This window comes from Lactuca sativa, chromosome 3 (assembly GCF_002870075.4).
Source record: "Lactuca sativa cultivar Salinas chromosome 3, Lsat_Salinas_v11, whole genome shotgun sequence".
In the NCBI taxonomy this organism is placed as follows: Eukaryota; Viridiplantae; Streptophyta; class Magnoliopsida; order Asterales; family Asteraceae; genus Lactuca; species Lactuca sativa.
Window position 1 is genome coordinate 81,728,519 of NC_056625.2, and position 24,461 is coordinate 81,752,979.

General features: G+C 33.4%; 4 protein-coding genes across 5 annotated transcripts; all 4 read left to right on the top strand.

Moving 5' to 3' along the window:
• Positions 1–276: 276 nt before the first annotated feature.
• LOC111904551 (ubiquitin receptor RAD23d) lies at positions 277–3,689 on the top strand. 2 transcript variants are annotated; one of them, XM_023900304.2, is made up of 13 exons: positions 277–420; positions 529–636; positions 1,439–1,597; positions 1,683–1,730; positions 1,820–1,884; positions 1,961–2,023; positions 2,113–2,287; positions 2,379–2,516; positions 2,600–2,674; positions 2,766–2,813; positions 2,909–3,015; positions 3,108–3,186; positions 3,291–3,689. In XM_023900304.2, the coding sequence occupies exons 2-13, from the start codon at positions 571–573 to the stop codon at positions 3,405–3,407; spliced, it is 1,140 nt and encodes a 379-aa protein (XP_023756072.1). In that variant the 5' UTR covers positions 277–420; positions 529–570; the 3' UTR covers positions 3,408–3,689. The 2 variants fall into 2 exon arrangements, with proteins under 2 accessions (XP_023756072.1, XP_023756073.1); XM_023900305.2 differs by having other exon boundaries at positions 296–420; positions 556–636.
• A 1,285-nt stretch (positions 3,690–4,974) lies between these two features.
• LOC111904553 (ACD11 homolog protein) lies at positions 4,975–6,706 on the top strand. The gene is made up of 5 exons (XM_023900306.3): positions 4,975–5,412; positions 5,521–5,764; positions 5,874–6,046; positions 6,130–6,275; positions 6,384–6,706. Exons 1-5 carry the CDS (start codon positions 5,366–5,368, stop codon positions 6,488–6,490), a joined length of 717 nt encoding a protein of 238 aa, XP_023756074.1. The 5' UTR covers positions 4,975–5,365; the 3' UTR covers positions 6,491–6,706.
• A 2,744-nt stretch (positions 6,707–9,450) lies between these two features.
• LOC111904554 (uncharacterized) lies at positions 9,451–12,728 on the top strand. Its single transcript, XM_023900307.3, has 3 exons — positions 9,451–9,764; positions 9,866–9,947; positions 12,321–12,728. The coding sequence occupies exons 1-3, from the start codon at positions 9,651–9,653 to the stop codon at positions 12,500–12,502; spliced, it is 378 nt and encodes a 125-aa protein (XP_023756075.1). The 5' UTR covers positions 9,451–9,650; the 3' UTR covers positions 12,503–12,728.
• Positions 12,729–22,227: 9,499 nt separating this feature from the next.
• Positions 22,228–24,135, top strand: LOC111904555 (uncharacterized). The gene is made up of 5 exons (XM_023900309.3): positions 22,228–22,691; positions 22,926–23,019; positions 23,173–23,210; positions 23,296–23,431; positions 23,518–24,135. Exons 1-5 carry the CDS (start codon positions 22,371–22,373, stop codon positions 23,931–23,933), a joined length of 1,005 nt encoding a protein of 334 aa, XP_023756077.1. The 5' UTR covers positions 22,228–22,370; the 3' UTR covers positions 23,934–24,135.
• Positions 24,136–24,461: the final 326 nt, after the last annotated feature.

A 24,461-nucleotide genomic window follows, 5' to 3' on the forward strand; every position in this document is an offset into this window, starting at 1 on the left:
ATATACATATCGAAACACTTCTAGACTGCTCCACATATATACTTTATTTTATTTTTAATCATTTTTCTATTATATTAATTCTTAATCAATTAACAATAAGATATAACATTGGATCCATCTCACATCATATGAAAAGATAAAGCTAAACTGAGAATATTGATTGGATCACACAAGGCCCAAAAAAACAAGTTTATTAGTGGACTAAGTTTTATTCAATTTGGGCCACAGTTATCTGCATAGAGCCCAGTATATGTTTCATGTATATGGGCCTGGCCCAATAATCGCGTGTAATCACTATAGATATCTGGCGCGTGGCCATGGCAACTCAACCTTTTCCCCTTGCCTTGAGAAAGGGGGTATACCACCGTATACGCCCCACACCCTTCTCGCACACACACAGACGCACAGAAGACGAAATCGGTGAGTATGCTTTTAATTTGTTTTTCGCATTATCAAGTTTCCGATTGCTTGTTGGCTTATATAATCTCTGATTCTCTCATCTTTGGTTTTCGTCACGTAATTCGATAGCTTATTTGATTCGAGTTGTGACTGTAGACGACAAATTGAAAGATGAAGGTTTTTGTGAAAACATTGAAGGGGACTCACTTCGAAATCGAAGTAAAATCCGAGGACACGGTTCGTCTCGTTTCAATTCTGCTTCTTTTGTTTCTTTTTTTAACGAATCGTGATGGTTCTATGTGTAATCGATTGGAAGCTAGGGTTTTATGCGTTGTTTGATCTGAAGTTTTACTCGATAATGTTTATAGCATGATTTTTGCCTTTTGGATTATGAAATTGATTCCTTAGGGTTTAAGTTGCGGTATTCCGTATTAGTAATTATATTGTGTTTTTTTTTTCGCTCATGTCAATTGATCAGTTTCAGTGAAAATATTAAGTAATCATAATCGAAATACTCCAACGCATCTAACTCTGTGTACTTTTGTTTTATTCATCTAACAGGGAGTTATATGAATTGTGAATCGCTATGAATTATTAGAATTGATATGTGAAATTGTTGGATGAAGCATGTTTCATGCTTACATGATTGTTTATTTGTTTTCAAGAATAGTAAATCACTGTTAAAAATCCTTTGAACTGGAATGGGAAGTATGTGGTTGAAGCTGCCACCTTGTTAGAGAAATCAGCTGCTCTTATATTCAGTATAGTCTATGAACTCATTAAATTGATCTAGTTACTATCCACAAAGTGATTACTTATTTACTTTAGAAAACAGCGACAAACGAGTAAATGGCATTTGACTTTTTTTAGGTTTAATAATTTAATGCTGGAAATCAATCAGTTGAATGTTTCACATAGCTATATAAAGCTATTTTACGTTAATACAATCTATATATAAGGCAATCATTTAAACTGTGGATTTCTTGAAACGGTTTTTATATTGGAGTTCTGAATAAAGATATGGTGATTGTTGATTCAGGTTGCTGATGTGAAGAAAAATATAGAAAATGTTCAGGGAGATGTTTATCCTGCTGCACAACAAATGCTTATCCATCAAGGCAAAGTGCTTAAAGATGCCACCACCTTAGAAGAAAACAAAGTGGCTGAAAATTCTTTCATTGTCATCATGTTATCCAAGGTAAAAAAAAAATGTAACCCCATACAACATTTTCATATCATCATATCCAATATTTAAACACAATCTAATTTATAATTAATTACAGACTAAGCCAACCTCTGGTGAAGCTTCAACAGCAGCATCCGCCCCAAAGGTAGTAGCTTTTTATAAAAACAACAAAAACTTTTATATCTTTTTTTATACAACTTTTAATGTTTATTGTCATATTGTGATGCAATGAAGGCACCTCAGACAAGCGCAACTCCCCCTGCACAAGCAGCCACTCAGGCTCCGCCACCTGTCACACAGTAGATCTTTTTCTACATCTTTAATTTCTTTATTTATATTTTGGATTCGTTCAGCTAATGTTTTTTACATTTCCAGGCCTGTGTCTGCTCCTTCACCTGCTCCTCCAGCTTCCGATCCAGCACCTGTTGTGAATGCCACGTCAGCATTTCTCTCATAACCTTGAAATACAATTAGTCTTTATTATTTATTAATTAATGAGTGATAGTTTTTTTTTTTTTTTGATGTAGGACTGGGAATGTATACGATCAAGTAGCATCAAATCTTGTATCAGGAAGTAATTTAGAAGGTACAATTCAACATCTTCTTGATATGGGAGGAGGAAACTGGGATAGGGATACTGTCGTTCGTGCTCTTCGTGCTGCTTTCAATAATCCAGAAAGAGCTGTTGAATATCTCTATTCTGTAAGTCTTTTTTGATTTTTTTTCTATTTCTATTTTAATAATTAAATATAAAAACGATTTAAATTTATATTTTTACAATGTATATTATCAGGGTATACCGGAGCCAGCAGAACTCCCGCCAGCTGCCGGAGTTTCACCACTGCCAGGTCTGCAGGCTGCTCAGCCCCCGCCAGCTGCAGTCGTTCCTCCAAGTGGACCAAATTCAAACCCTTTGGATCTCTTCCCTCAGGTATTCAATATTTTTCTTGACTTTCAGTTTGTCAATTTTCGTTTTAGACCCTGTAGATTGTAAACTTGTCGTGTTTGGTCCAGGGACTTCCTGACATGGGCGCAAATGCTCCTGCTGGTGCTGCTGGCAACCTGGATTTTCTTCGTAACAGTCCACAGGTATTTATTTATTTATTTATTAACTAGTCAAACATAATTAATTATATTATCAATAAAATGAAAAAAATACAATTTATATTTGTGTTTTCAGTTTCAAGCACTTCGAGCCATGGTGCAGGCTAATCCCCAAATCTTGCAGGTATTTATTTGTCAAATTTGTTTACAAAACATTTATTATATTTTTAGAAAAAAGAATATGGTTATATAATTAATAATTGTGATGTTGATTGATAGCCTATGCTACAAGAGTTGGGGAAGCAAAATCCACACCTGGTGAGACTGATTCAAGAGCATCAAGCTGATTTCCTTCGTTTGATCAATGAGCCTGTTGAAGGGGGAGAGTAAGTTAGTCTATTTTTTTTCTTCATAAATGACAATGTAGTTTTAAATTTTACACTTTAGTCCTTGAAGAATGAGATGGTTTGAATTTCAGGAACGTACTTGGAGATCTTGCTGCAGCGATGCCACAGGCTGTGACTGTTACTCCTGAGGAACGTGAAGCCATTGAACGCGTGAGTTTTTATATTTGTATTTTTTAGTTTTCCACTAGTAGTTTGTTATATATGAGTTGAAAATAAAAATGATATTTATTTTTATGTGAAATATATATATTTAGCTTGAAGCAATGGGATTTGATAGAGCACTAGTGTTAGAGGTGTTTTTCGCATGCAACAAGAATGAAGAGCTTGCAGCTAATTACCTGTTAGATCATATGCATGAGTTTGAAGACTAGTAGACTCCTTGTTTGTTGATAAATGGTGGTGGGACCAGAACCAGAACCAGAGACCAGATCAATCTTCATGGTTATTTCTTTCTACTTCTGTTTTCTTGGTTTGCTTTTTTTTTTTCTATTTTTTTTTTTTAATTGTCAAGTGCGTATACTAGTGGTGGTGTTGGGAAAGACAGAAATTGAATTGTTACTCTCTCTCTCTCTCTCCTTTGTTATTTATTTGTATTTTGAACCTTCACATTTTGTCTTTTTTCTATCACAATAGTTGTTCCATTTGGTTAAAAATCGTTGCTGCTATTTTAGTCTTGGTTGTGGCATACAAGTTTGTGATAATTAATCTATCAACCAAAAAATTGCTATGAATAGTCTATCTCCTACTCTATTGAGTTTTTGCTCTTAATTTCAAATGTGGTCATCATTTGTTCGTTTGTCTATGTTGCTGATTCCACTAGAGGTTCAAAGATTCAAGATGTGTGTGGGTCATAGATCTTTGCTAGTAATTAGAATAGCGAGTACTCGTCTCAAAATAATGTTATGTTTGAACAGTTTAAATTCGTACATTGTATTAATATTGGTAAAAACATTCCAAGGAATTCGTAACACACCAACCTCTCTCTCTTTCTCTCTCTCATCTTTATTTTCTCCCACATTTTCCTTTTAGAGTTCGATACAACACACCCTCGCTGATACGTCCATGTATAAACCAATAACTTGTGGGCGTAATGTTGTTTTCCTTTGCCTCTCCTCTCCAATTTACTCAAAAATTTCAAACTACTCACTATTCAATTCAACAAGATGAAATACTAACTCCCAATTGAAACGTACCCCATTATGTTTTTGCCTCAATCGTGATTGTGGGGGTGGATGGAGATGATGGTTATGGATGAGGTAAATAGAAGTAAAGGGAGAGAAGAAAGAAGAGAATGAAAACAAATACAAAAAGAGGGGGTGGGGGATTTTTTTTTAATAATTAAATTTAGTTTAAGAAAAGATAAAAGAAATTAAAAAATGACAATAAGGTCATTTTCTCTAAGACCATTTGTGCAAGTTGTAGAAACCGCAGGGACCATTCATGCAAGTTTAAAAAACCATAAGAACCATTCATATAAAAAGATTAACAGAGACAAACATTTGTTCAACCACATGGACCATTTATGAATCTTTGTCGAAATTTTTATTCTCATTCTAGAATGTTGGTGAGGTCGTCGCAAGTTCTATTTTTTGTCCACCAAATTACTTTAAGAGTTTTAATCAAAACAAATGAAGTTCATTGTTGAATCTATAATACCAAAAAATGGTAGGGAAAAAGTATATAAACATCTAAAACGAATAAGATTTGACCTCTTGGGGTTTGTGACGTTCGATCGACTTGATTTTCGTATAAGGGATCTTTTGTCATTAACCAAAACACTAGGGGTAAATCATGTTACGTGACCAAATTACAAGGTCCATTTATATATATATATATAACTAAATTTGAACACTCAATCTGATTTTACACGCGCAAACTCACGTGTGACGTGTCCCATGGAGGCGCGAAAAGTATAATAAACAGAAACCGCCACCTCCCTTCATATATTCCTCCCCTTTATTGTTGGGTTGATCAGATTTGATAACTTCAAAAGCATTTTTTTTTAAAACAGAGATATTTTTGGAAAGTTGCCTTTTACTAAGTTTATTTCTCAGATTTAGAGTTTGAACAGGATACTGTCTTAATTACTATAAATAGTTGTAATCGTTGTTTTGTTTAAAGTTTTACAGAATATACTTAGGCTCCAAGTAATTCTTCTTTCTCCTGTTTTTATACCTCTGTTTCGTTCTCCCTGTCATCCCCTGTTCTTGTGATCAGCAAGTTTCAAACACTAGCAAATCTTACATTCATCAACCTCCCAAATCTATCCGACAATATCATACGCTTTTGGGGCAAATCTGGATCTTAGCAGACGCAAAAGATAAATTCAATGGCTTTTTTTTCCTACTTCAGCTCCACCAACAGGAGCACGGAATGGTATGTTCGTCGTTAATTCGCGATTTCTCTTACGATTTTTCTTTAGTTTTTGCAATTGATGATTCGGAAACTGCGTTTTGTTGCTTATGTCAAATCGTGTGATCTCAGGAGCAACTCTAAGAGGATGGATTATAGCGTTGGTGATGAGTTTGAAGACGCTGGAACAAGGACCTCTCTTTCTTCGATCGCTGATGCATTTGAGGAAATTTCGGATCTGATTATAGCAGGAAGAAATGGTGATTTTGCTGTTTTGAAATTAAAGCCTTTTTGTGATGCGTGTTCTTTCGTTTCTGTGCTCTTCGGTTCCCTTGGCATCGCTTTTAAATTCGCCGAGATGGAATACACCTCTAAGGTTTGTTGTTTTCTCTTTCTGAAACTCAACTGACGATTTTTAAGGAGTTCAAAACCCTAAATCTGGTAGTTAAAATCAATTCATTCAAATTGCTCGATTTGGTTTTCAGGTGCGTGATCTAGAAGAAGCATCAGAACGCTATGTGAGTTTAACCAGTGTCGTTGATTATGATGTAAAATGCAAGACAGTGAAGTCACATGGTAGCCATACTCGTAATCTTCGCAGAGTTAGACAGGGTCTTGACCTAATTCGAGAATTATTCCAGAATTTTCTATCAACCAAGTATGTTCTTACGACTTATTACACCTGATTGTATTTATTAATTCTAGTGTTATTAATTGCATATTCTTGTGGTGATGATTCAGCGATTACTCCCTAAAAGATGCAGCTTCATCAGCATATCAACAAGTGTGTGCGCCATATCATTCATGGGCTGTTAGAACTGCAGTTTCTGCAGGAATGTGTGCTCTTCCATCAAGGGAACAACTTCTGCTCAATTTAAATGAAACTGGTTAGTCATCAAAATCTTTTTTTTTTTTTTTTTTTAAATAAAATCTTGGGAAATGAGGTTTGACTCATTTAATTACTCTTTAATCTTGGATCCTAAATCTTATGACAGAGCAATCAGCAGCTGTGCAAATGAGAAGATATATAAAAGCTTCACTTCCGGTGATTAAGTACATAGATAATTTATACATTTCAAGGGGCATCAATTTAGATTGGTGATTTTGGGGATTGTTTTTTGTGACACAAGTTTTTGAGAGGGAGATTATGCATTGTGTCCATGAAAGATGTTTAGTTTTGTAATTTGGGGATTTTAACATGTTTAATTTAGTTAAAACTTTACTAATTGGGTTTTGATCGATGTTGGTTTTGGATTGTGGTGTTGGAATGAATAGCGAGAATCATTTGTTGTATGGATATATTGTCCTTCACATTTGCAATTATAGTATTTATTATACAATGTATATAGATGTGATGATTCTTTGATCTTAATGCTAATCATTTATGTAAACTAATAGCTTGTTTAATTTATGACTGCGATGAAGGACTAAGAAGGATTTTAAGAGCTTATTTGATTTGTTTATACTAAAGGAAGAATCTAGGTTATTTAGACTTTGTAAATAAGTATAGTCAAATTGAAATAAACTAACCCCAATGCACCATAGAAGTTTTGATGACTAACTAGTTGGATTTATGGTTGAAACTCGATGTGAATATCATATTTTCATCACTTGGTATTCCATAAAATTAAGGTATTTTTTTTATTGAGTAGTCTTTAACTTTCTTTTTGTCGTGCTTGTAATTCTTCCTCAGTCAGGATGGGGCATAATAGCAAAGCCTCTCGGATTGCTACAAAAAACACCATCGGATTTCTTCACTTTTATTTCACAAATTACTTTTAATGCATATAATATAATTTAGGGAAAATAGTACAAAAGTCAATAAATTTACATCAAAATTCTGATCACTTTTATTTCACAAATTACTTTTAATGCATATAATAGAATTTAGGGAAAATAGTACAAAAGTCAATAAATTTACATCAAAATTCTAATCATTTTTATTTCACAAATTACTTTTAATGCATATAATATAATTTAGGGAAAATAGCACAAAAGTCACAAATTACTTTTATTTCAGTTTGTTACATTCCTGATTACTTGACCGATCAACCTGATTGCCTGTTGACGTGTCTAAATTGAAAAAAATGTTACAAAAGACATTAAATTTTTTTTTTTTTTTTTTTTTTTTTACAAATTTTACACTAAGTTTTCAATTTTTTTTTTATAATTTGACACGTAGATTTTTTTTTTATTTTCCAATTTGATCATCATTTTTTTTATTCCAATTTTGTTCATTTTTGTTGACGTGACATTTCATTTTTTTGTTTCAAATCGGATATCATTTTTTTGTTCCATTTGAAACCGTATAAATTTATTTTTTCATTTAAAACCCATATTTTATATAAATGCAAGGTTTTTACATTCAAAACATAATGTTATGTATAAATATGTAATAATTACATTATAACAATATTTTTTTATGCACTATTGCAATGTTAAATGAAAAAGAAGTATATCTGTAAGAACCAAAAATCACGAATATATCAACGAACAGTCCCTTGGTAATTAAAGCAAACAACAGACCATTGTGTTTTAGATATTAAATTAGTTTATATAATTGTGCATTCCACACCTCCAAACTCATTTTAAAGTTGTGTATTTAATATAATATACCGTTATAATTTAACTATCACATATTTATATATAATATTATTGTTTGATCGTAAAAAAACCTTGTATTAATAAAAAAAAATGGTTAATGAAAAAAAATGTATTTATCCGGTTTTCAATGTAAAAAAATTACGGTTTCAAATGAAAATTTGTCAACATCAAACAAAATTGAAAAAAATGATGTTCGATTTGGAACAAAAAATGGAGTGTTAAAAAAAAGCTTTGCGTCAAAATTGAAAAAGATGAAAACTCAGTGTTTTTTGTGAAAAAAAAAAAAAACAATTTTAACACCTAAGCATCTTATATCATCAAAAGTGACACGCAATCATATCACGTCAGAAGATAACCGGTTTGATCGGTCAAATATTTAGAACTATAACAAATTAGGATATACAATGTTAAATTTAAGTAAAAAAAATACAAAATATCAAATTATAATTTTGATGTAAAACTAGCTATTTTTATGTTCTATAAATAAATGAATCGTAACAAATTGGAACATACCCCCTAAAATCCTTGTTTTTTACAAAACAACAAAGAGTGAATGATAATTTTTTTGTAAATAAGTCTACTAGTATCCTTTAACTATCAAAGTTTTCTACTTTTCATCCCTTGACTTTAACACTATTCCTGTGAAAACTTACTAAAGGTTGGAGATGACAACTGTTGTGGTAGGTAAGTTTTGCCTTAGTAACATCTTGTAACAAGAAATGCCAAATATCTAATGATGATCAAGAATCTCCCTACTATGCATTTAATATTGTATTAATTCATCCAAACAAATAAATAATACAAATAAATCTAACACACATAAAGTATCTAAATTGATAAGAAGAAACATAACCACATATAGACCACAGATGTTTTAAGGGGTTCCTAGTATTTCAACTATAAATCTAAATTATTCAAATTTTTTAAATAAGTATAATCAAATTGAAATAAATTAACCCCATTTTTTATTTTAAACTTATTTTTACAAATAGATTGCCTAAATTTGAAATGAATCAGTCTATGTGGTTATGTTTTCCTTCTTATCAATTTGCATATCCTATGTGTGTGTTAGATTTATTTGTGTTATTTATTTGTTTGGATGAATTAATACAATATTAAATGCATAGTGGTGGATTCTTGATCATCATAGATATTTGGCATTTCTTGTTACAAGATGTTACTCAAGACAAAACTTACCTACTACAACAGTTGGCATCTCCAACGTCTAGTAAGTTTTCATAGAAATAGTCTTAAAGTCAAAGGATGAAAAGTAGAAAACTTTAATAGTTGAGGGATAGTATAAGACATATTTACAATTTGCTGTATTTACAAGAAATTGATCTTTCACTCTTTGTTGTTTTGTACGCATCTTAACCCATGGTGGTGGGACCCCACCAAGCAAATTTTGACATTGATATCATGATATCATAATTCCTTGAACATAAAAAATGGCAACCCTTTTCCAAGCTCAACACTTTCCATACTTTAATAACTCGTACTTCATGCATTACAACTTGTACCTTACCATATTTTTCGACTATTTCACAGTGAAACTGTAAAAGTAAACCTTTTAAAGATAGGATTCCCTTTTCTCTTTGCCCTTTCGCATACAATAAAACACAGATACCATTCTCGAGAAATTTACAGTAGCTGAAGACATGGCTGCTGTTCAAGAAGAAGAAGATGATGATGAAATGAAACTGGAAAAGTCAAACAACTTGGTCAAACTTCCGACCACACTTGCCTCCATTGAATCCTTGACCTTTCCTTTAGTAAGTAATGTTCTTGTTTTCTGCATTTTGGTTAGATTATGCATATGTTTCTGTTCATCCTCCATCGTATGTAATGACCAAAATTGTTGTTGTAAAAATAGATTCAAGAAGTTGTTTTAATGGCGGATTTTCGATGCAAAATGTGTCAAGATAGAGTTGCAAATATTGTTTCCAAATTTAACGGTAAGTGTTTCCTTTTTCAAGATTTCTTGATTTTCCGGTGGCCGGTTTTTTTAGCCACCGTCGTAGAGGCTAGAGACACCACCAGTAGCTAGCCGTTGAACAGGCAGTTGGGTGTCAGGATATGCTAATATTGGGTCCTATTTTTCCTATTTATTTAAATAAGGAAATGTCGATGGATAAAAATAAAATATCATGTCTTCTTTTTTTGTTGTTGAATTATATATTCGAAAAATATAAATATTATAAACTTATATTCTTACACTAACTAATGATTATCTTTGAGTTTGTGGAGTGTCATGATTTTGAGGAGGAAGATCTTCTTTGAAATAGGAATGTTTTTTAAAATAGCTTATACTAATTCTATCATTTTTTTTATAAAAATAATTGGAATACATATTGAGATGGTTACTATTGTTTTTCCAAATTGTTTTGTTTTTCTTTTTCTCCTCTTGTTCCAAGTGAAGTTTCTTTTATGTGATTTAACTTCTATAAAATTGAATGAAATATGATCTAGGAGATATAAAATGTTACATTAATAAAATATTGTAAAAATGAATATGTTTGTATCCTTACCATTTGATTTTGATATTTACTTACAATATATATAACTCATCCAATCATGTGAAAAATGCTACTTTTTTTTTTCTATAATATTTTCTGAAATTGTAGCAATTTAACCTTATTTTCTTATATTCGTATGGAACAAAGGTAGTGCTACAATTTAATATTCTATTATTATAAGGTAGAGTCCACAGATGACATTAATGATCGGTTATTGTTGGCGTATTATTGTTTGACTTTTGCATTGACATATAATGTTCATTTATTTCTTTATTTTCTTATTAATATTATAAATATTATAGTTCTGACAATTTATATGAGCAACCAAAATATTTGTTTTGTCAACACTACTACTGAATTAGCTAGAATGAATGCTTCACATTTTATAACTTTTAACTACAAGTCAGGTATATAAATTACTAATTGGTAAAGAATAAATTAGTAATCAGTAAGAGAACCATTAGTGGATGGTTTCTACTTTCTACCCATCTCTAAATATAAAATAATAGCTCATTTAAGTGTAAAAGTTCGCTTAAAGGAAGCTAAACTTTCTCCAAAAATGTTATTCATTATTCTAAAATAATATTTTATCTTTTTAAATTATTTGTTTATTGAATTTATATTTTAGTATATTATTGTATTTTAACTAATTTATATTTATCATAATCACAAAATTGATGTTAAAAATGAGGATATTATCTTATTATAACTAACTTTTGAGGCATTTATGAAAATGTTGGTCCGTCCATAATGAGACATTTAAGAATAGATCAAATTTGTTTTGGATTAACTTTATGTCTTATCCAAATTATATTTTTTTGACAAATAAATATATTTTGGATTCCTGATGACTACGTATTGGGGAAAGAAGACTATGTAGTTGAAACATCAATAATATTAAATATTTAAGATTTTAGAGATAAATATACTTTTGAAGTGTTTGATGTAAATGATAAAATCAAATACACCTTATATATTCTATATATCATTGAAATCTGATATAGTTATTTAAAAAATAAGTTTTTTTTTTTTTTATTTTTTTTTATTTTTACAAATGTTCAAAAATAGTCATTTTTTATATATCTTCCAGAAACATATGGTTAACTTTATGATTATTCCATTAAATAAAATATTTATATATTAATTTTAATAAATAAAGTAATTTGATTAAAGTAAACTATAGTATAAAATTAGAATTAATTTTTAGAGTAGATGGTTAGTGATAAAAATGATTAAAAGATGAATCTTAATTAAAAATACTACTTTTCTGTAAACTCGAAACTAACAAATAAACATCATTGAAAAAAAGCCAACACTTTATTCATATGGTATTTTCAGTTTGAAAGAGTAAATTCTATATTACTACTTTATTCATATGGGTGGATACCAATAAGTACAAGAAATTGGACAATTTTTGACATGGGATACCTTTTAAAATCGGGGTCCATTTGCACTTTTTCAATAATCAATATGTTGTTTTTCCTAAAAGTCGATACGTTCTTGTCAGATTTCCTACCTCTTGTGTCGTGGCCATTCCTTATTGGTTTATATTTTCTAGCACAAAGACCTATGCGGAAACTATCATTAAAAAACCTACACACAAAGAAAGGGGAAATGGATCAATCCATGGAGATAATAAATCAACTAATATCAAACTTAATGTCATTGAAGTTTCATGCAATAAAATTGCATTCAATATACATATAAAATAAGCTATGATTTTAATATGGTTATGAGAATATAAGTATATGTTTATAATTTATTTTTGTTTTATTATTGATGAACTAAATATCTACTTTTCTAAACGTGTAGGGGAGATGGAGTCCATGGAGATAATGATCAAGGAGAAGAAGGTAATCCTCACATTTACAAGTAGGTACTCGAGAGTAGTAAAGAAAAATGGGAAAAAACTCGAAGTTGCTGCATTCTATAAGGATATTGTCAATAGAATTTCATGTGTCAAACGATTTTTACGGTTTTCAAATACTCGATGAGTATAGTATTGTGATGGAATGTGTATAAAATTGAATGTACATGTCAAAAATACATTTGATAGGTTAACTAGTACACAAAATAACCACACCGGTTAATCCACAAGTATGAAGTTCATGTGTTTTTTTTTTTCTTTTGTATTAACCATCTATCACTATGGTTGGATGACCAACTCTATATATTACAGATGTAACTCAAAATTCAACTGGAATCATGTGTGCTTATGGATGTAGTTTCTTATTTCATTTGTGATATCCAATCGTTTAGCAAACTATGTTCATATGATTCAAGTTGCTATCATATACAATTGAACCGGTTAAAGCTTTCTCTTATATGAGATTGGTGTTAATATCTCAAAATCGATAAAAAGAAAAAACAACTATATAATCTTGGTAAATACACACATAAAGAACCATGCATAGATTATATAAATTCAAAATCATTCCTAAAACACACATCATAAAAAAATGGTGTTTAAAAGTCTATCAGGTTGTGTCTTATACTTGGGAGGATTCAACATCTAACGCCCTTGTAGTTGGAGGGAAATTATGAAGAAACTCATGCTTATCGATTAAAATTAGTTAGATCTGACAATGAGTAGGTTTGGATTTGGGTTCAACTCATTTATTAATTGGGTTGAAAATTTCAACCCAACCCAACCGGTTTATTTAAATGGGTTTGATATTTCCAACCCAATCCAACCTTTCAGATAGGGATGAGCATCGGAACCGGCCCGGGAACCAAACTTGGTGGAAAATAGGAACCGAACCGGACCGCCGGTTCCGGTTCCTACCGGTTCTTGTCGTGTCTTTAATGTTGGAACTGGTCCTCGAGAAATAACAACATACGGTTCCGGTTTTTGCCGGTTATACCAAATCCTGTGCAATCGGTTCCGGTTTCAAAAATCCACAAGAATATCATCTCGGTCCCGGACCAATCAGTTCTATTCGATTTCGGTTCCGGTTTCGGCCGGTTCCCCGGTCCAAATTCCATCCCTACTTTCAGATAAATGGGTTGTCGTCAGGTTGACCCGTTTATGTAGTTTCCAAGTCAACCTATTAAATAAATTGGTTAAATTTGGATTGACCCATTTAAAATAAAAATAAATAAATAAATTAACTAAAAATTACACCACTTAAATTAGTTATAAACTTAAATAAAATTTCAAAGTATGACAAAAACACAATCCTAATTAATATATACAAAGAAATTGTTCAAATAACATTAAATATATGTAATTTTTAAGTGATTTTTTAAAGTGGTTAGTGTTGTCCATACCAAAAGAAAATGTAGGAATTAGGATTCCATTTTTTAAAACATAAATAATAACAAACATTGTAATTTATAAACTAATACTTAGATTAATACATGATAATATCTAAATAATTATTAAATTAAATATAAGTTAAAGTTAAATGGGTTGGTGGGTTGAAAACGGCTTGATAATTTTTATTGGACCCAACCTATTTAATTAAATAGGTTAGACGGGTTGACCCATTTAACTTAAATGGGTTGAAAATTTCAACCCAACCTACTAATTTTAAGTTGGGTTGGTGGGTTAGATGGATTTTTACTAGTTCTAAAATTAGTGAAATAACATTTAACATCATTAAAATTAGTGAAATTCTTATACTTATGAAACTTTTAAAAACAAGATTGTTTGTCTAAAGCATTTAAAAACAAGATTGTTTGTCTAAAGCAATACGAGATATGTTTCCAAACATATTAAATAAAAATTATAATATAAAGTGTCTAATGTTGTTTTTAGGGAAAATGACTTTGAAGGGTAACGAACTATTGGTTTTGTTGACATTTAGTCATTTTTTGTACTCTATTATTTACCATTAGACTTGTTTTTAATGTTCATAAAAACTATTATGACCAGCTATTGTAAGTTTAGCCGGTCAAGTTAAATTTTCCGGCCAATATATGAATTTTCTGACAAAAATATGAATTTTTCGACGAATGTATGATTTTTCCAGGGAAGTGATTAACACTATGAATGACTTAAACTTGTTTTTCACATCTGAACACTATGAATGTGAATCTAAAAAACATATATAAAAGAAAATCGAAACCCTTGCGAAAATCTGAATCTGCACAAATAGGAACACTATGAATGTATGAATCTGCAAACATACAAGAAATCAGTGGGGTTCCCTTGCAAAAAATCTGAATCTGCAAACAGACAAGAAATAAGAGGGGTTCCAAATCAAAAATCTAAAAATGTATGTGTTCTTAGTTTGTTATTGTTCTTGGGAATAAAACCCTAAAACTTGAACTTGAAGCTTCCGTGGAAATCGAAAATCACATAATAGGAAAATGAAACTTTATGCAATGATTAGGATTGATTAGGTCATTATTTGATAACTTTTGTGTTAGATTTTTAAGGCACTAGAAAACAAATGAAATTTATAGTTAATCTGCAACCTCACTATCTTTATCTCTAAGATCAAGAACCCAAATTACACATGAAATAAAGCTACAAAATCCATAACTCAAAGACTATTACAAATACTAACAGATGCAAACCAATGTGAATGTCGACTACAAACATGAGTGTTGAAAAAAGGAACAAATGCAAATCTTTTGGGAATGGAACCTTAGTTTTTGTTAGTATAGTGTCTTCGTTTTCGTCCTTGAAAGCTTCCTGTAAAGAAAAAATTAGATGCAAACGATGTGGCTGAGGCTCGAGTTGGACTCGATTCCCTTAAACAGATTCGCGGTCTGTTCCCAGGGTACAAAAACCTAAACAATATTGTGTACTGCCGGATATCACCACTTGCCTGAAAGAATCGCCGGAAGCAGGAGTCTAGAGAAGGAAAAAGAAGAAGAGTAATTTCATTCGTGTGTTTGAATGAGAAGACAAGGTCTTCTTTTATAGTTGATTCGTGAAACGGAAACAAATCACTAATTGATTGAGCGTTTAATGGCAATAAATGTCATTAATTACGCAATTAATGCATCCGTTACAGAATTCAAAAATAGGGACCAAAACTGTCAAGTTTAGCAAAAATGAGGGTAGCGCGCGCCCGAGTTTTCGGAGCTGCATTCGTGTCTGTAGGTCACGCCCATGCACGAGTTCGGTGTTTTTGGTCTACGGAACCAAGATTTGCACCCTCCCTGCGCGCGGGTAGGAATTGTAGCCTAACCATAGACACAAGCTTGTAAGCCTTCCATGCAATGAAGCTTATAAACCTTGTTGAGTTTGGTCTCTCTACCAATGTGTGACTCATTCCCACATTCCTCTCTTTTGCTAAACTTATTCTCAAATACCCATCTTTGAGTATCGATATCTCATTCACTTATACTCTATTTTGGACATATAATATATCGTTTCGAAGTCCTCATGGAGGAGAACACAAACCCACTTAGAGTTCGTTATATATACAACATATGTATATATTTATATATGTCCAAAGTTAGTAAAAAATATAAATATTTATACTAAATTTCCAACAATCCCCCGCATGAATGGAGATCGATCTCTACACATCCAATTTCCAGACGAAATTTTCAACAGTTGAATCCTGCATAGGATAGGTAGGTATTACCCTTTGAACCCTTCCTTAAGAAGTTACACTTAATCTCCTAGCAGTTAGTAGATCTCGATGTCTTTGAACTAAGCTGCCATTTATGTAGACGACAATGTAAATCTCACAAGACTCTCCCTAACAAGGTCATGTCCTCATAGACATGTTCGTTTTGGTCATGAACACTAACCTGGTTCTGCAAGAGCTTTAGGAATTTTTGCCCCTATAATTCCCTTCAAAGCGACCCCACTTCTCTCTCACATAGGTGATTCCAAGAATCATTAAAAACCATATGTTTAGCCTAATTTTGTCACTACATAAAGGAATGGACTAGGAAGAAATGTTAACTCCCCCCATAGTGACCTGCCCCACTCATATAATTAGGTTATCCTTTTGAACCCAGATCTTGGGATCTCCAGTCTTCTGGGTAAGGTTTCCTTCATATAAATTTATTCATTCATGGGCTTTAGTCCCATTCCTCTTGACGACTTATAAACTACATCTCTACTCAAGCCTTTTGTAAGCGGATCCACAATGTTATCCTTTGACTTCACCCAGTCAACCGTGATAACCCCCGTAGAGATTAGTTGTCGTATCGTTTTATGTCTACGTCTAATGTGCCTTGATTTCCCATTATACATTGTACTTTGAGCTCTACCAATTGCCGATTGGTTATCACAATGTATACATATGGCCGTTACCGGCTTAGGCCATTCGGGAATGTCCTCTACAAATTGACGTAGCCACTTCGCCTCTTCAGCATAAATATCTAAGGCGATAAATTCAGATTCCATCGTGGATCTAGATATAACTGTTTGCTTAGATGATTTCCATGCTACAACAGCACCTCCAAGTGTAAACACATATCCACTTGTATGTCAGATATCCAATTTGCATCTGTGTATCCTTCGATAACTGTTGGATGTCTGCCATAATGCAGTCCATATTCTCGCGTGTATCTCACATACCTCAGCAACCTAGTAATACTCTTCCAGTGTTCAGAACTGGGTTTACTAGTGTATCTACTTAGTCTGCTCATAGCATATGCTAAGTCAGGTCTAGTACAACTCATTAGCTGCCAATAATTCTTGAATATTCCACTTGATTAACACTATCACCTCTATTTTTACGTAGATGTTGACTAGTGTCAATTGGAGTTCTAGCTATGCTAGTGTCTCCCTTAGCAAATTTTTCAAGAATTTTATCTACATAGTGTGTTTGACTCAAAATCAAACCACTTTGGGTTCTTGTGATCTTCACACCAAGAATCACATCTGCTAAACCCATATCTTTCATGTCGAACCTGGATTTCAACATATCCTTCGTGGATCTTATTATCTTGTCATCACTACCAATGATAAGCATATCATTAACATACAAACACAAGATGACATAACCATGAGTGGTGTTTTTCACATAGATACACTTATCACACTCATTGATTCTAAAGCCACTTTCCATCATGACTTGATCAAACTTTTGATGCCATTGTTTAGGAGCTTGTTTTAATCCATATAGAGACTTAACAAGTTTACAAACCTTATTCTCTTGTCCTGAGGCAATGAATCCCTCAGGTTGCTCCATATAATTTTCTTCTTCCAACTCCCCATTTAGGAAAGCCGTTTTCACATCCATTTGATGAACTTTCCAGTTTCTGATAGCTGCAATGGCAAGAACTAATCTAATGGATGTTATCCGCGTTACCGGCGAATAGGTATCAAAGTAGTCTAGACCTTCCTTTTGTCTATAACCTTTGATTACTAGTCTTGCCTTGTATTTATCAATACTGCCATCAGGTTTCATCTTTCTCTTAAAAATCCAACGGTAACCTAGTGGCTTGCTACCTGGAGGTAGATCTACTAGGTCCCATGTATGATTTTGTAAGATAGATTCTACCTCATTTTTGATGGCTTCTTTCCATTGAGGTCCCTCAGAAGAAGTTACCGCCTCTTGGTAGGTTTTAGGTTCACTTTCCACCACATAGGTGAAAAAATCATCACTAAATGATTTTTCAACTCTAGCCCTCTTACTTCTTCTGGGTTCTATCTCTTCCTCCTTGGATTGAGCTTGTTCTTCCTCTCGAACAGCTTCGTTATTTGGTAAAGATGGACTTTCAACTTCCTTGTTCAAACAGGGAAACACATCTTCAAAGAATGAAGCATTCCTTGATTCCATTATGGTATTCTTGTGTATTTCAGGATTCTTAGAATCATGCACAAGGAACCGATAAGCTCTACTACTTTGTGCATACCTAATGAATACACAATCCACTGTTTTAGGCCCTAACTTTTGTACCTTAGGTGGTGGCACTACAACTTTAGCTAGGCACCCCCACACTCGTAAGTACTTATATGATGACTTTCTTCCCATCCAAAGTTCATACGGTGTTTCATTCTTTTCTTTGTGAGGTATCTTATTTAAAAGATAGTTAGTCGACAAAATAGCTTCCCCCCATATTGATTGGTTTACACCCAAACTAATTATCATGACATTGACCATTTCTTTCAAGGTACGGTTCTTTCTTTCAGCAATTCCATTGGATTGAGGTGAATAGGGTGATGTGAATTCATGATGAATTCCATTTTTAGCACAAAAATCAGCATAGGGAGAAACATATTCCCCACCCCTATCACTTCTAACCACTTTAATTCTCTTGTTGAGTTGATTCTCAACTTCATTTTTGTACAAGACAAACTTGTCTATTGCTTCATCTTTACTTTTAAGTAAATATATGTAGCAATATTTCGTGCTATCATCGATGAATGTAATGAAGTATTTGTTCCCACCTTGAGTAGGAATTGACTTTAGATCACACACATCAGTGTGAATTAAATCAAGAGGTTCAATGTTTCTTTTGGTTGTTTGGAAAGAAAATCTAGTTTGTTTGGCTTCAACACATGTGGGGCATTTGTGATTTGAGTCAATATTAAGTTTTAGTATGTATTCTAGTTTAATTAATCGCTTAATTGAATTGTAATTTACATGTCCTAAGCGACCATCCCAAACATTTGAACACTCAAGCAAATAAGCAGAACTAGAAATTTCATTATTCATTTTGTTTGTCACCATTACATTCAATTTGAACATGCCATTCAAGGCATATCCTTTTCCCACAAACATACCATTTTTGGACAAAACAAACTTGTCTGACTCAAACACTAGCTTAAAACCAAATTGGTTCAACAAACCACCCGACACTAGATTCTTACGAAGTTCAGGAACATACAAAACATCCCTAAGCTTCACTTCTTTCCCCAAAGTCATTTTTAGAATGACATCACCAACACCTTTGATATCCGCGGTAGCTGTATTTCCCATGTAGAGCTTTTCACCATCTTCAACTTCTTTGTAGGTGTTGAAAACACTTTTGTCATGACACACATGGCAAGTAGCTCCCGTGTAAATCCACCATTCCTTTGAATTTGTATTCATGAGATTCACTTCAGAAACCATAGCCGTGAGATCAGTTATCATGGCCACCAACTCCATGTTATCATTCACCATGTTTTCTTGACGGTTTTCCCTCTTAGGTTGAGGGCACTTCGAAGCCTTGTGACCCGGTAGGCCACAGTTGTAGCACTTGAACTTCTTCTTGAAAGTTCCTGCCTTGGGGCCTAGGTTTTTGCCCTTTGCTTTCCTTTTGTGAGGTCCTTTGCCTTTGCTTTTGGAAGTTTGACCAGCTTCCACCATATGAACCTTAGAAGATTCAACTTCACTGCCTTTCTTCAAGGCCATTCTATTGTATTCTTCAATGCAAAGACGCACCACCAGTTCCTCCACATACATCTCCTTTTGCTTATGCTTAAGGTAATTTTTGAAGTCTATCCAACCAGGAGGAAGCTTTTCAACCATTGATGCAACTTGGAATGATTCATTAAGATCCATCCCTTCTGCATTGTTATCATGTATGATGACCTGAAGGTCTTGGACTTGACTCATAATAGATTTCGAGTCAACCATTTTGTATTCCAAGAACATAGCAACAACATGCTTCTTAGTTCCAACATCTTTTGTCTTATACTTCCTTTCCAACGACTCCCATAGTTCCTTAGCAGTTGCAACTTTACAATAAACATTGTAAAGTGCATCTGTTAGCCCATTCAACACATAGTTACGACACAGAAATTCTGAATGCTTCCATGCATCCATTGCATTCACAGATTGAGCATCAGCCTGCCCCTCAACAATTACAGGAGCAGTTTCTGTTAGGAACCGAGCCAGGTTCAAGGTGGTCAAGTAGAACAACATCTTCTATTGCCACCTCTTGAAATTCAGACTAGAAATTTTTTCAGGTCTCTCAGCATGATTAGCCATGATGTTTGGAACCGGTGCATTTGGATTCACAGCAGGGGTAGCACCAACAGCAGGATTTTTAGTACCAACGAGAGTTGCAGACATTCTGAAAGAATCGTAACTACAATCAAATATATTATTACAGGAAAAAAAAATCGATACAAACTCAATTTTAGAATAAAAGAACAGAAAAAGAAAGTTTTAGAACAAAGAATAAATCTGTTTAAGACTGTTAGTATAGTGTCTTCGTTTTCGTCCTTGAAAGCATCCTGTAAAGAAAAAATTAGATGCAAATGATGTGGCTGAGGCTCGAGTTGGACTCGATTCCCTTAAACAGATTCGCCGTCTGTTCCAAGGGTACAAAAACCTAAATAGTATTGTGTACTGTCGGATATCACCACTTGCCTGAAAGAATCGCCGGAAGCAGGAGTGCAGAGAAGGAAGAAGAAGAAGAGTAATTTCATTCGTGTGTTTGAATGAGAAGACAATGTCTTCTTTTATAGTTGAATCGTGAACGGAAACAAAATCATCACTAATTGATTGAGTGTTTAATGGCAATAAATATCATTAATTACGCAATTAATGCATCCGTTACAGAATTCAAAAATAGGGACCAAAACTGTCAAGTTTAGCAAAAATGAGGGTAGCGCGCGCCCGAGTTTTCAGAGCTACATTCGTGCCCATGCACGAGTTCGGCGTTTTTGGTCTACGAAACCAAGATTTGCACCCCCTCCCCTACGCACAGGTAAGAATTGTAGCATAATCATAGACACAAGCTTGTAAGCCTTCCATGCAATGAAACTTATAAACCTTGTTGAGTTTGGTCTCTCTACCAATGTGGGACTCATTCCCACATTCCTCTATTTTGCTAAACTTATTCTCAAATACCTATCTTTGAGTATCGATATCTCATTCACTTATACTCTATTTTGGACATATAATATATCGTTTCGAAGTCCTCATGGAAGAGAACACAAACCCACTTAGAGTTCGTTATATATACAACATATGTATATATTTATATATGTCCAAAGTTAGTAAAAAATATAAATATTTATACTAAATTTCCAGTAGTTTTGAGGTCCACTAACATCAATGGATACTCAATTATCTAGTTGAGCCATATGAATTAACGTGGGCAGGCTTTTTGGCTAATGACAACAAACGAAGGATGTTGTTTCCACTAGAGAGAAAAGAGAAGTTGTGGTGATCGGTGGGTGGTGTTAGGATTGAGCAATGCATGTACCTTAGATTAGGGATTTTATTTCATTTGTATTAATTATAGAAACAACCATCATTTTTCACTAATACCACCACCATCCTATACGAACACCAATTGTTTTGGTGGTGGAGAAGAGTACGAGAGATATATTTGTGGCCGAATTGTAGGCGAGCAAAGAGGGTGAGAGTTTAGGGGTTGGAAATGAAGGAGAAGATATGCATGACAAAGGGAGTGGTTGGTAGTGGTTCTGACGTTGACGTCAAAGGTAACATAAGGCATAATAGATGATCTTGGAAAATCGAAACCAAGGAGACATATGAATTATCGATGGGGGAAGCTGATGGATTTTAGGCTTCTAGTGCAAATTTTTATATTTTACATAATTGGTCTCTGAAGTTTATATTAATGTCAACAAAATAGAAAAGACGAAAAGAAGAGGTATAATTGAAATTTTACTTGCGTTTAACGGATGAGAAAGAAATGACAGAGTTAGTCTAAAGGACTAGGCGAGCAACTTTTGGAAACCACATGATAAGCCATGACAAAAATTCAAGTTGGACTTAAACTACAAATGAGTGTAAACCATAAGGTGAAAAACTGTAATTTACTCTAAGTTAATATTTGAGAGACAATAATTAATTAGAAGGGTAAAATGGGAATTGTACTGTTAGTATCCTAGTATCCTACCAACAACTCGAAGAACACTTGAATCTACGAGCACCACGTTGGCCTAAATTCCAGTCATCCTACTCCTAACTGTGCAAACACCACCAAAATCATTGCAGTAAATTTGGTGGAGCAGGCCCCTTCAGTAACCGGAAAATGGCTACGACGACGGCGGCGCTGATATCCGCCCTTAGCAGAGATTTACCACGGCCTGCAAGCTTCCTTCCGAAGACCCCATCATTGTTCAGAAGGCGAGAAGTAATCGCATTGAAATCCAAACCTTGGGAGTCGCGGAAACAGATTTTGACGGAGAATGCTTTTGTTTGCGCCGCCTCTCGCCGGAATTCCAGCAGCAGCACCACCACTGATCTGTCGGTTCCGGAACTGGATGATAACACACGGAAAGTCCTACAATTTGTCCTGTGGGCGACTGAGGGAGTGTATATAATTTGGCTGTTCTTGCTTCCATACGCACCTGTATGTATCAATCAGTTATCTCAACATCATCCGTTTTGACAAATTAAATTCACTCATCATTTGTGTTGATTGATTTTACTATATTTATGTCCACACACACAATCTGCTATCAGTTTTCCCTTAATTGCTTGTCAGATTACCTTTAGAAACAAATAATCTGTTGATTTTTGAACAAAATCTAGATTCAGAGGCTTGTTTGATTACAACTTTTGTAGACATGTTTCATGATTTCAGGGAGATCCATTTTGGGCTATTAGTTCAGACACTATCAATTCCCTTGTTGGCCTTTCTCTTAATTTCTTCTTCATTCTACCCCTAATGAACTCAGGTATATCTTGACCTCTCTTTGATCTAATGAACTATGTTTATAACAATCGGTGTTAAAACTCAAAACAAACACCATTAAATCTTTAATTCTCTTTGATCTAATGAAGTATGAACTTTCCCAAGTTAATTCATGAGTTGATTTTTGGCAGAGTAGTTGGAATTCGTCTAATTGATGCTCCTGTGCTTCACCCTGTAAGAAATCAAACCACCCAAAAAAATCTTTCCTTTTTTTTTTCTATGAAATTCATATCACCATAATCATTCCACTTTTCACCAGATGTCGGAAGGATTGTTCAATTTTGTTATCGGGTGGACATTAATGTTCGCTCCATTGTTGTTCACCGACCTCAAAAGAGACAGATACAAGGGATCACTTGACATCTTGTGGAGCTTTCAGATGTTCCTTACAAACAGTAAGTTCCTTTTCGATTAGGGTTTAACAAATCTGAATGACACAGAGCTGAATTAACATGTTGTATCTTACTTTTTTATATTGTAGCATTCTTGATACCTTACATGGCTATTCGATTAAATAAGCCAGATACTAACTACACTCCAAGAAAAACTTCCCAACTTAGGTCAACCATGGTCAATGGTGCAACCGTGGTTGGAGTTGTTGGTGGTGCTGTTTGTGTTATATCGATATTGTGGGCCCTATTTGGGAGGCCAGAAGGGTATTTTGGGAATGTTAAGGATAGATTGGAGTTTTTGGTAAGTTATCTTGGGTCAGAAAGGCTTGCATATGCGTTCATTTGGGATATATGCCTTTACATAGTTTTTCAGCCATGGTTGATTGGTGAAAACCTTGAAAATGTTGAGAAAAGGAAGGTGGATTTAGTGAAATATTTAAGATTTGTGCCTGTTTTTGGATTAGTTGCTTACCTTGTTTGTTTGGATGTTGATGAGGAGGTGTAATTGAGTTCATGATTTGATAAGATTAGTGTGAATTGAAAAGGAAAATGTGATTGAAGTTCATATTGTAATTTTATTGAGAATAGTATGTAACTAAATAAACATTTGTTATATTAGGCTATACTTGGTTTGGTATTATGTAGTTTCAACTTATTAAAGTGTACTTATAACTTGCTAGAATATTGTAGTGAAACATTTACCTGTATTTGTAACATGAATTTATAAAAATATTTACATTGATGTTGAGAAAGGGAGGGGGGAAACTTGGGTAATGTGACCTGTTCAATCACCGTTGGGTCAACCGGTTTCATAAATTTCATATTTTTCTCTATTTTCCTACACATATATACATATATAAATCATGAATTTTACGTTTACTAGTTCAAACATTAAAGATATACATAAAAATAAGTTTTATATCAATCCAAATACATTAAAATAACACATAACTATAAGTTTTAGTGTTTTACATCAATCTATATACGTCAAAAAGAAAATAAAATATAATACCGGAAAAAAATATAGTTTTAG

Excerpts from the sequence above, each read along its gene's own strand:
- LOC111904551 (XM_023900304.2), top strand. The coding sequence starts at position 571 with ATGAAGGTTTTTGTGAAAACATTGAAGGGGACTCACTTCGAAATCGAA. Across the intron at positions 1,731-1,819 it reads CAGCAGCATCCGCCCCAAAG|GCACCTCAGACAAGCGCAAC; the intron begins GTAGTAGCTTTT and ends GATGCAATGAAG. Across the intron at positions 2,517-2,599 it reads CTTTGGATCTCTTCCCTCAG|GGACTTCCTGACATGGGCGC; the intron begins GTATTCAATATT and ends TGTTTGGTCCAG.
- LOC111904553 (XM_023900306.3), top strand. The coding sequence starts at position 5,366 with ATGGCTTTTTTTTCCTACTTCAGCTCCACCAACAGGAGCACGGAATG. Across the intron at positions 5,765-5,873 it reads AGATGGAATACACCTCTAAG|GTGCGTGATCTAGAAGAAGC; the intron begins GTTTGTTGTTTT and ends TTTGGTTTTCAG. Across the intron at positions 6,276-6,383 it reads GCTCAATTTAAATGAAACTG|AGCAATCAGCAGCTGTGCAA; the intron begins GTTAGTCATCAA and ends ATCTTATGACAG.
- LOC111904554 (XM_023900307.3), top strand. The coding sequence starts at position 9,651 with ATGGCTGCTGTTCAAGAAGAAGAAGATGATGATGAAATGAAACTGGAA. Across the intron at positions 9,765-9,865 it reads AATCCTTGACCTTTCCTTTA|ATTCAAGAAGTTGTTTTAAT; the intron begins GTAAGTAATGTT and ends TTGTAAAAATAG. Across the intron at positions 9,948-12,320 it reads TATTGTTTCCAAATTTAACG|GGGAGATGGAGTCCATGGAG; the intron begins GTAAGTGTTTCC and ends CTAAACGTGTAG.
- LOC111904555 (XM_023900309.3), top strand. The coding sequence starts at position 22,371 with ATGGCTACGACGACGGCGGCGCTGATATCCGCCCTTAGCAGAGATTTA. Across the intron at positions 22,692-22,925 it reads TCTTGCTTCCATACGCACCT|GGAGATCCATTTTGGGCTAT; the intron begins GTATGTATCAAT and ends TCATGATTTCAG. Across the intron at positions 23,211-23,295 it reads ATGCTCCTGTGCTTCACCCT|ATGTCGGAAGGATTGTTCAA; the intron begins GTAAGAAATCAA and ends ACTTTTCACCAG.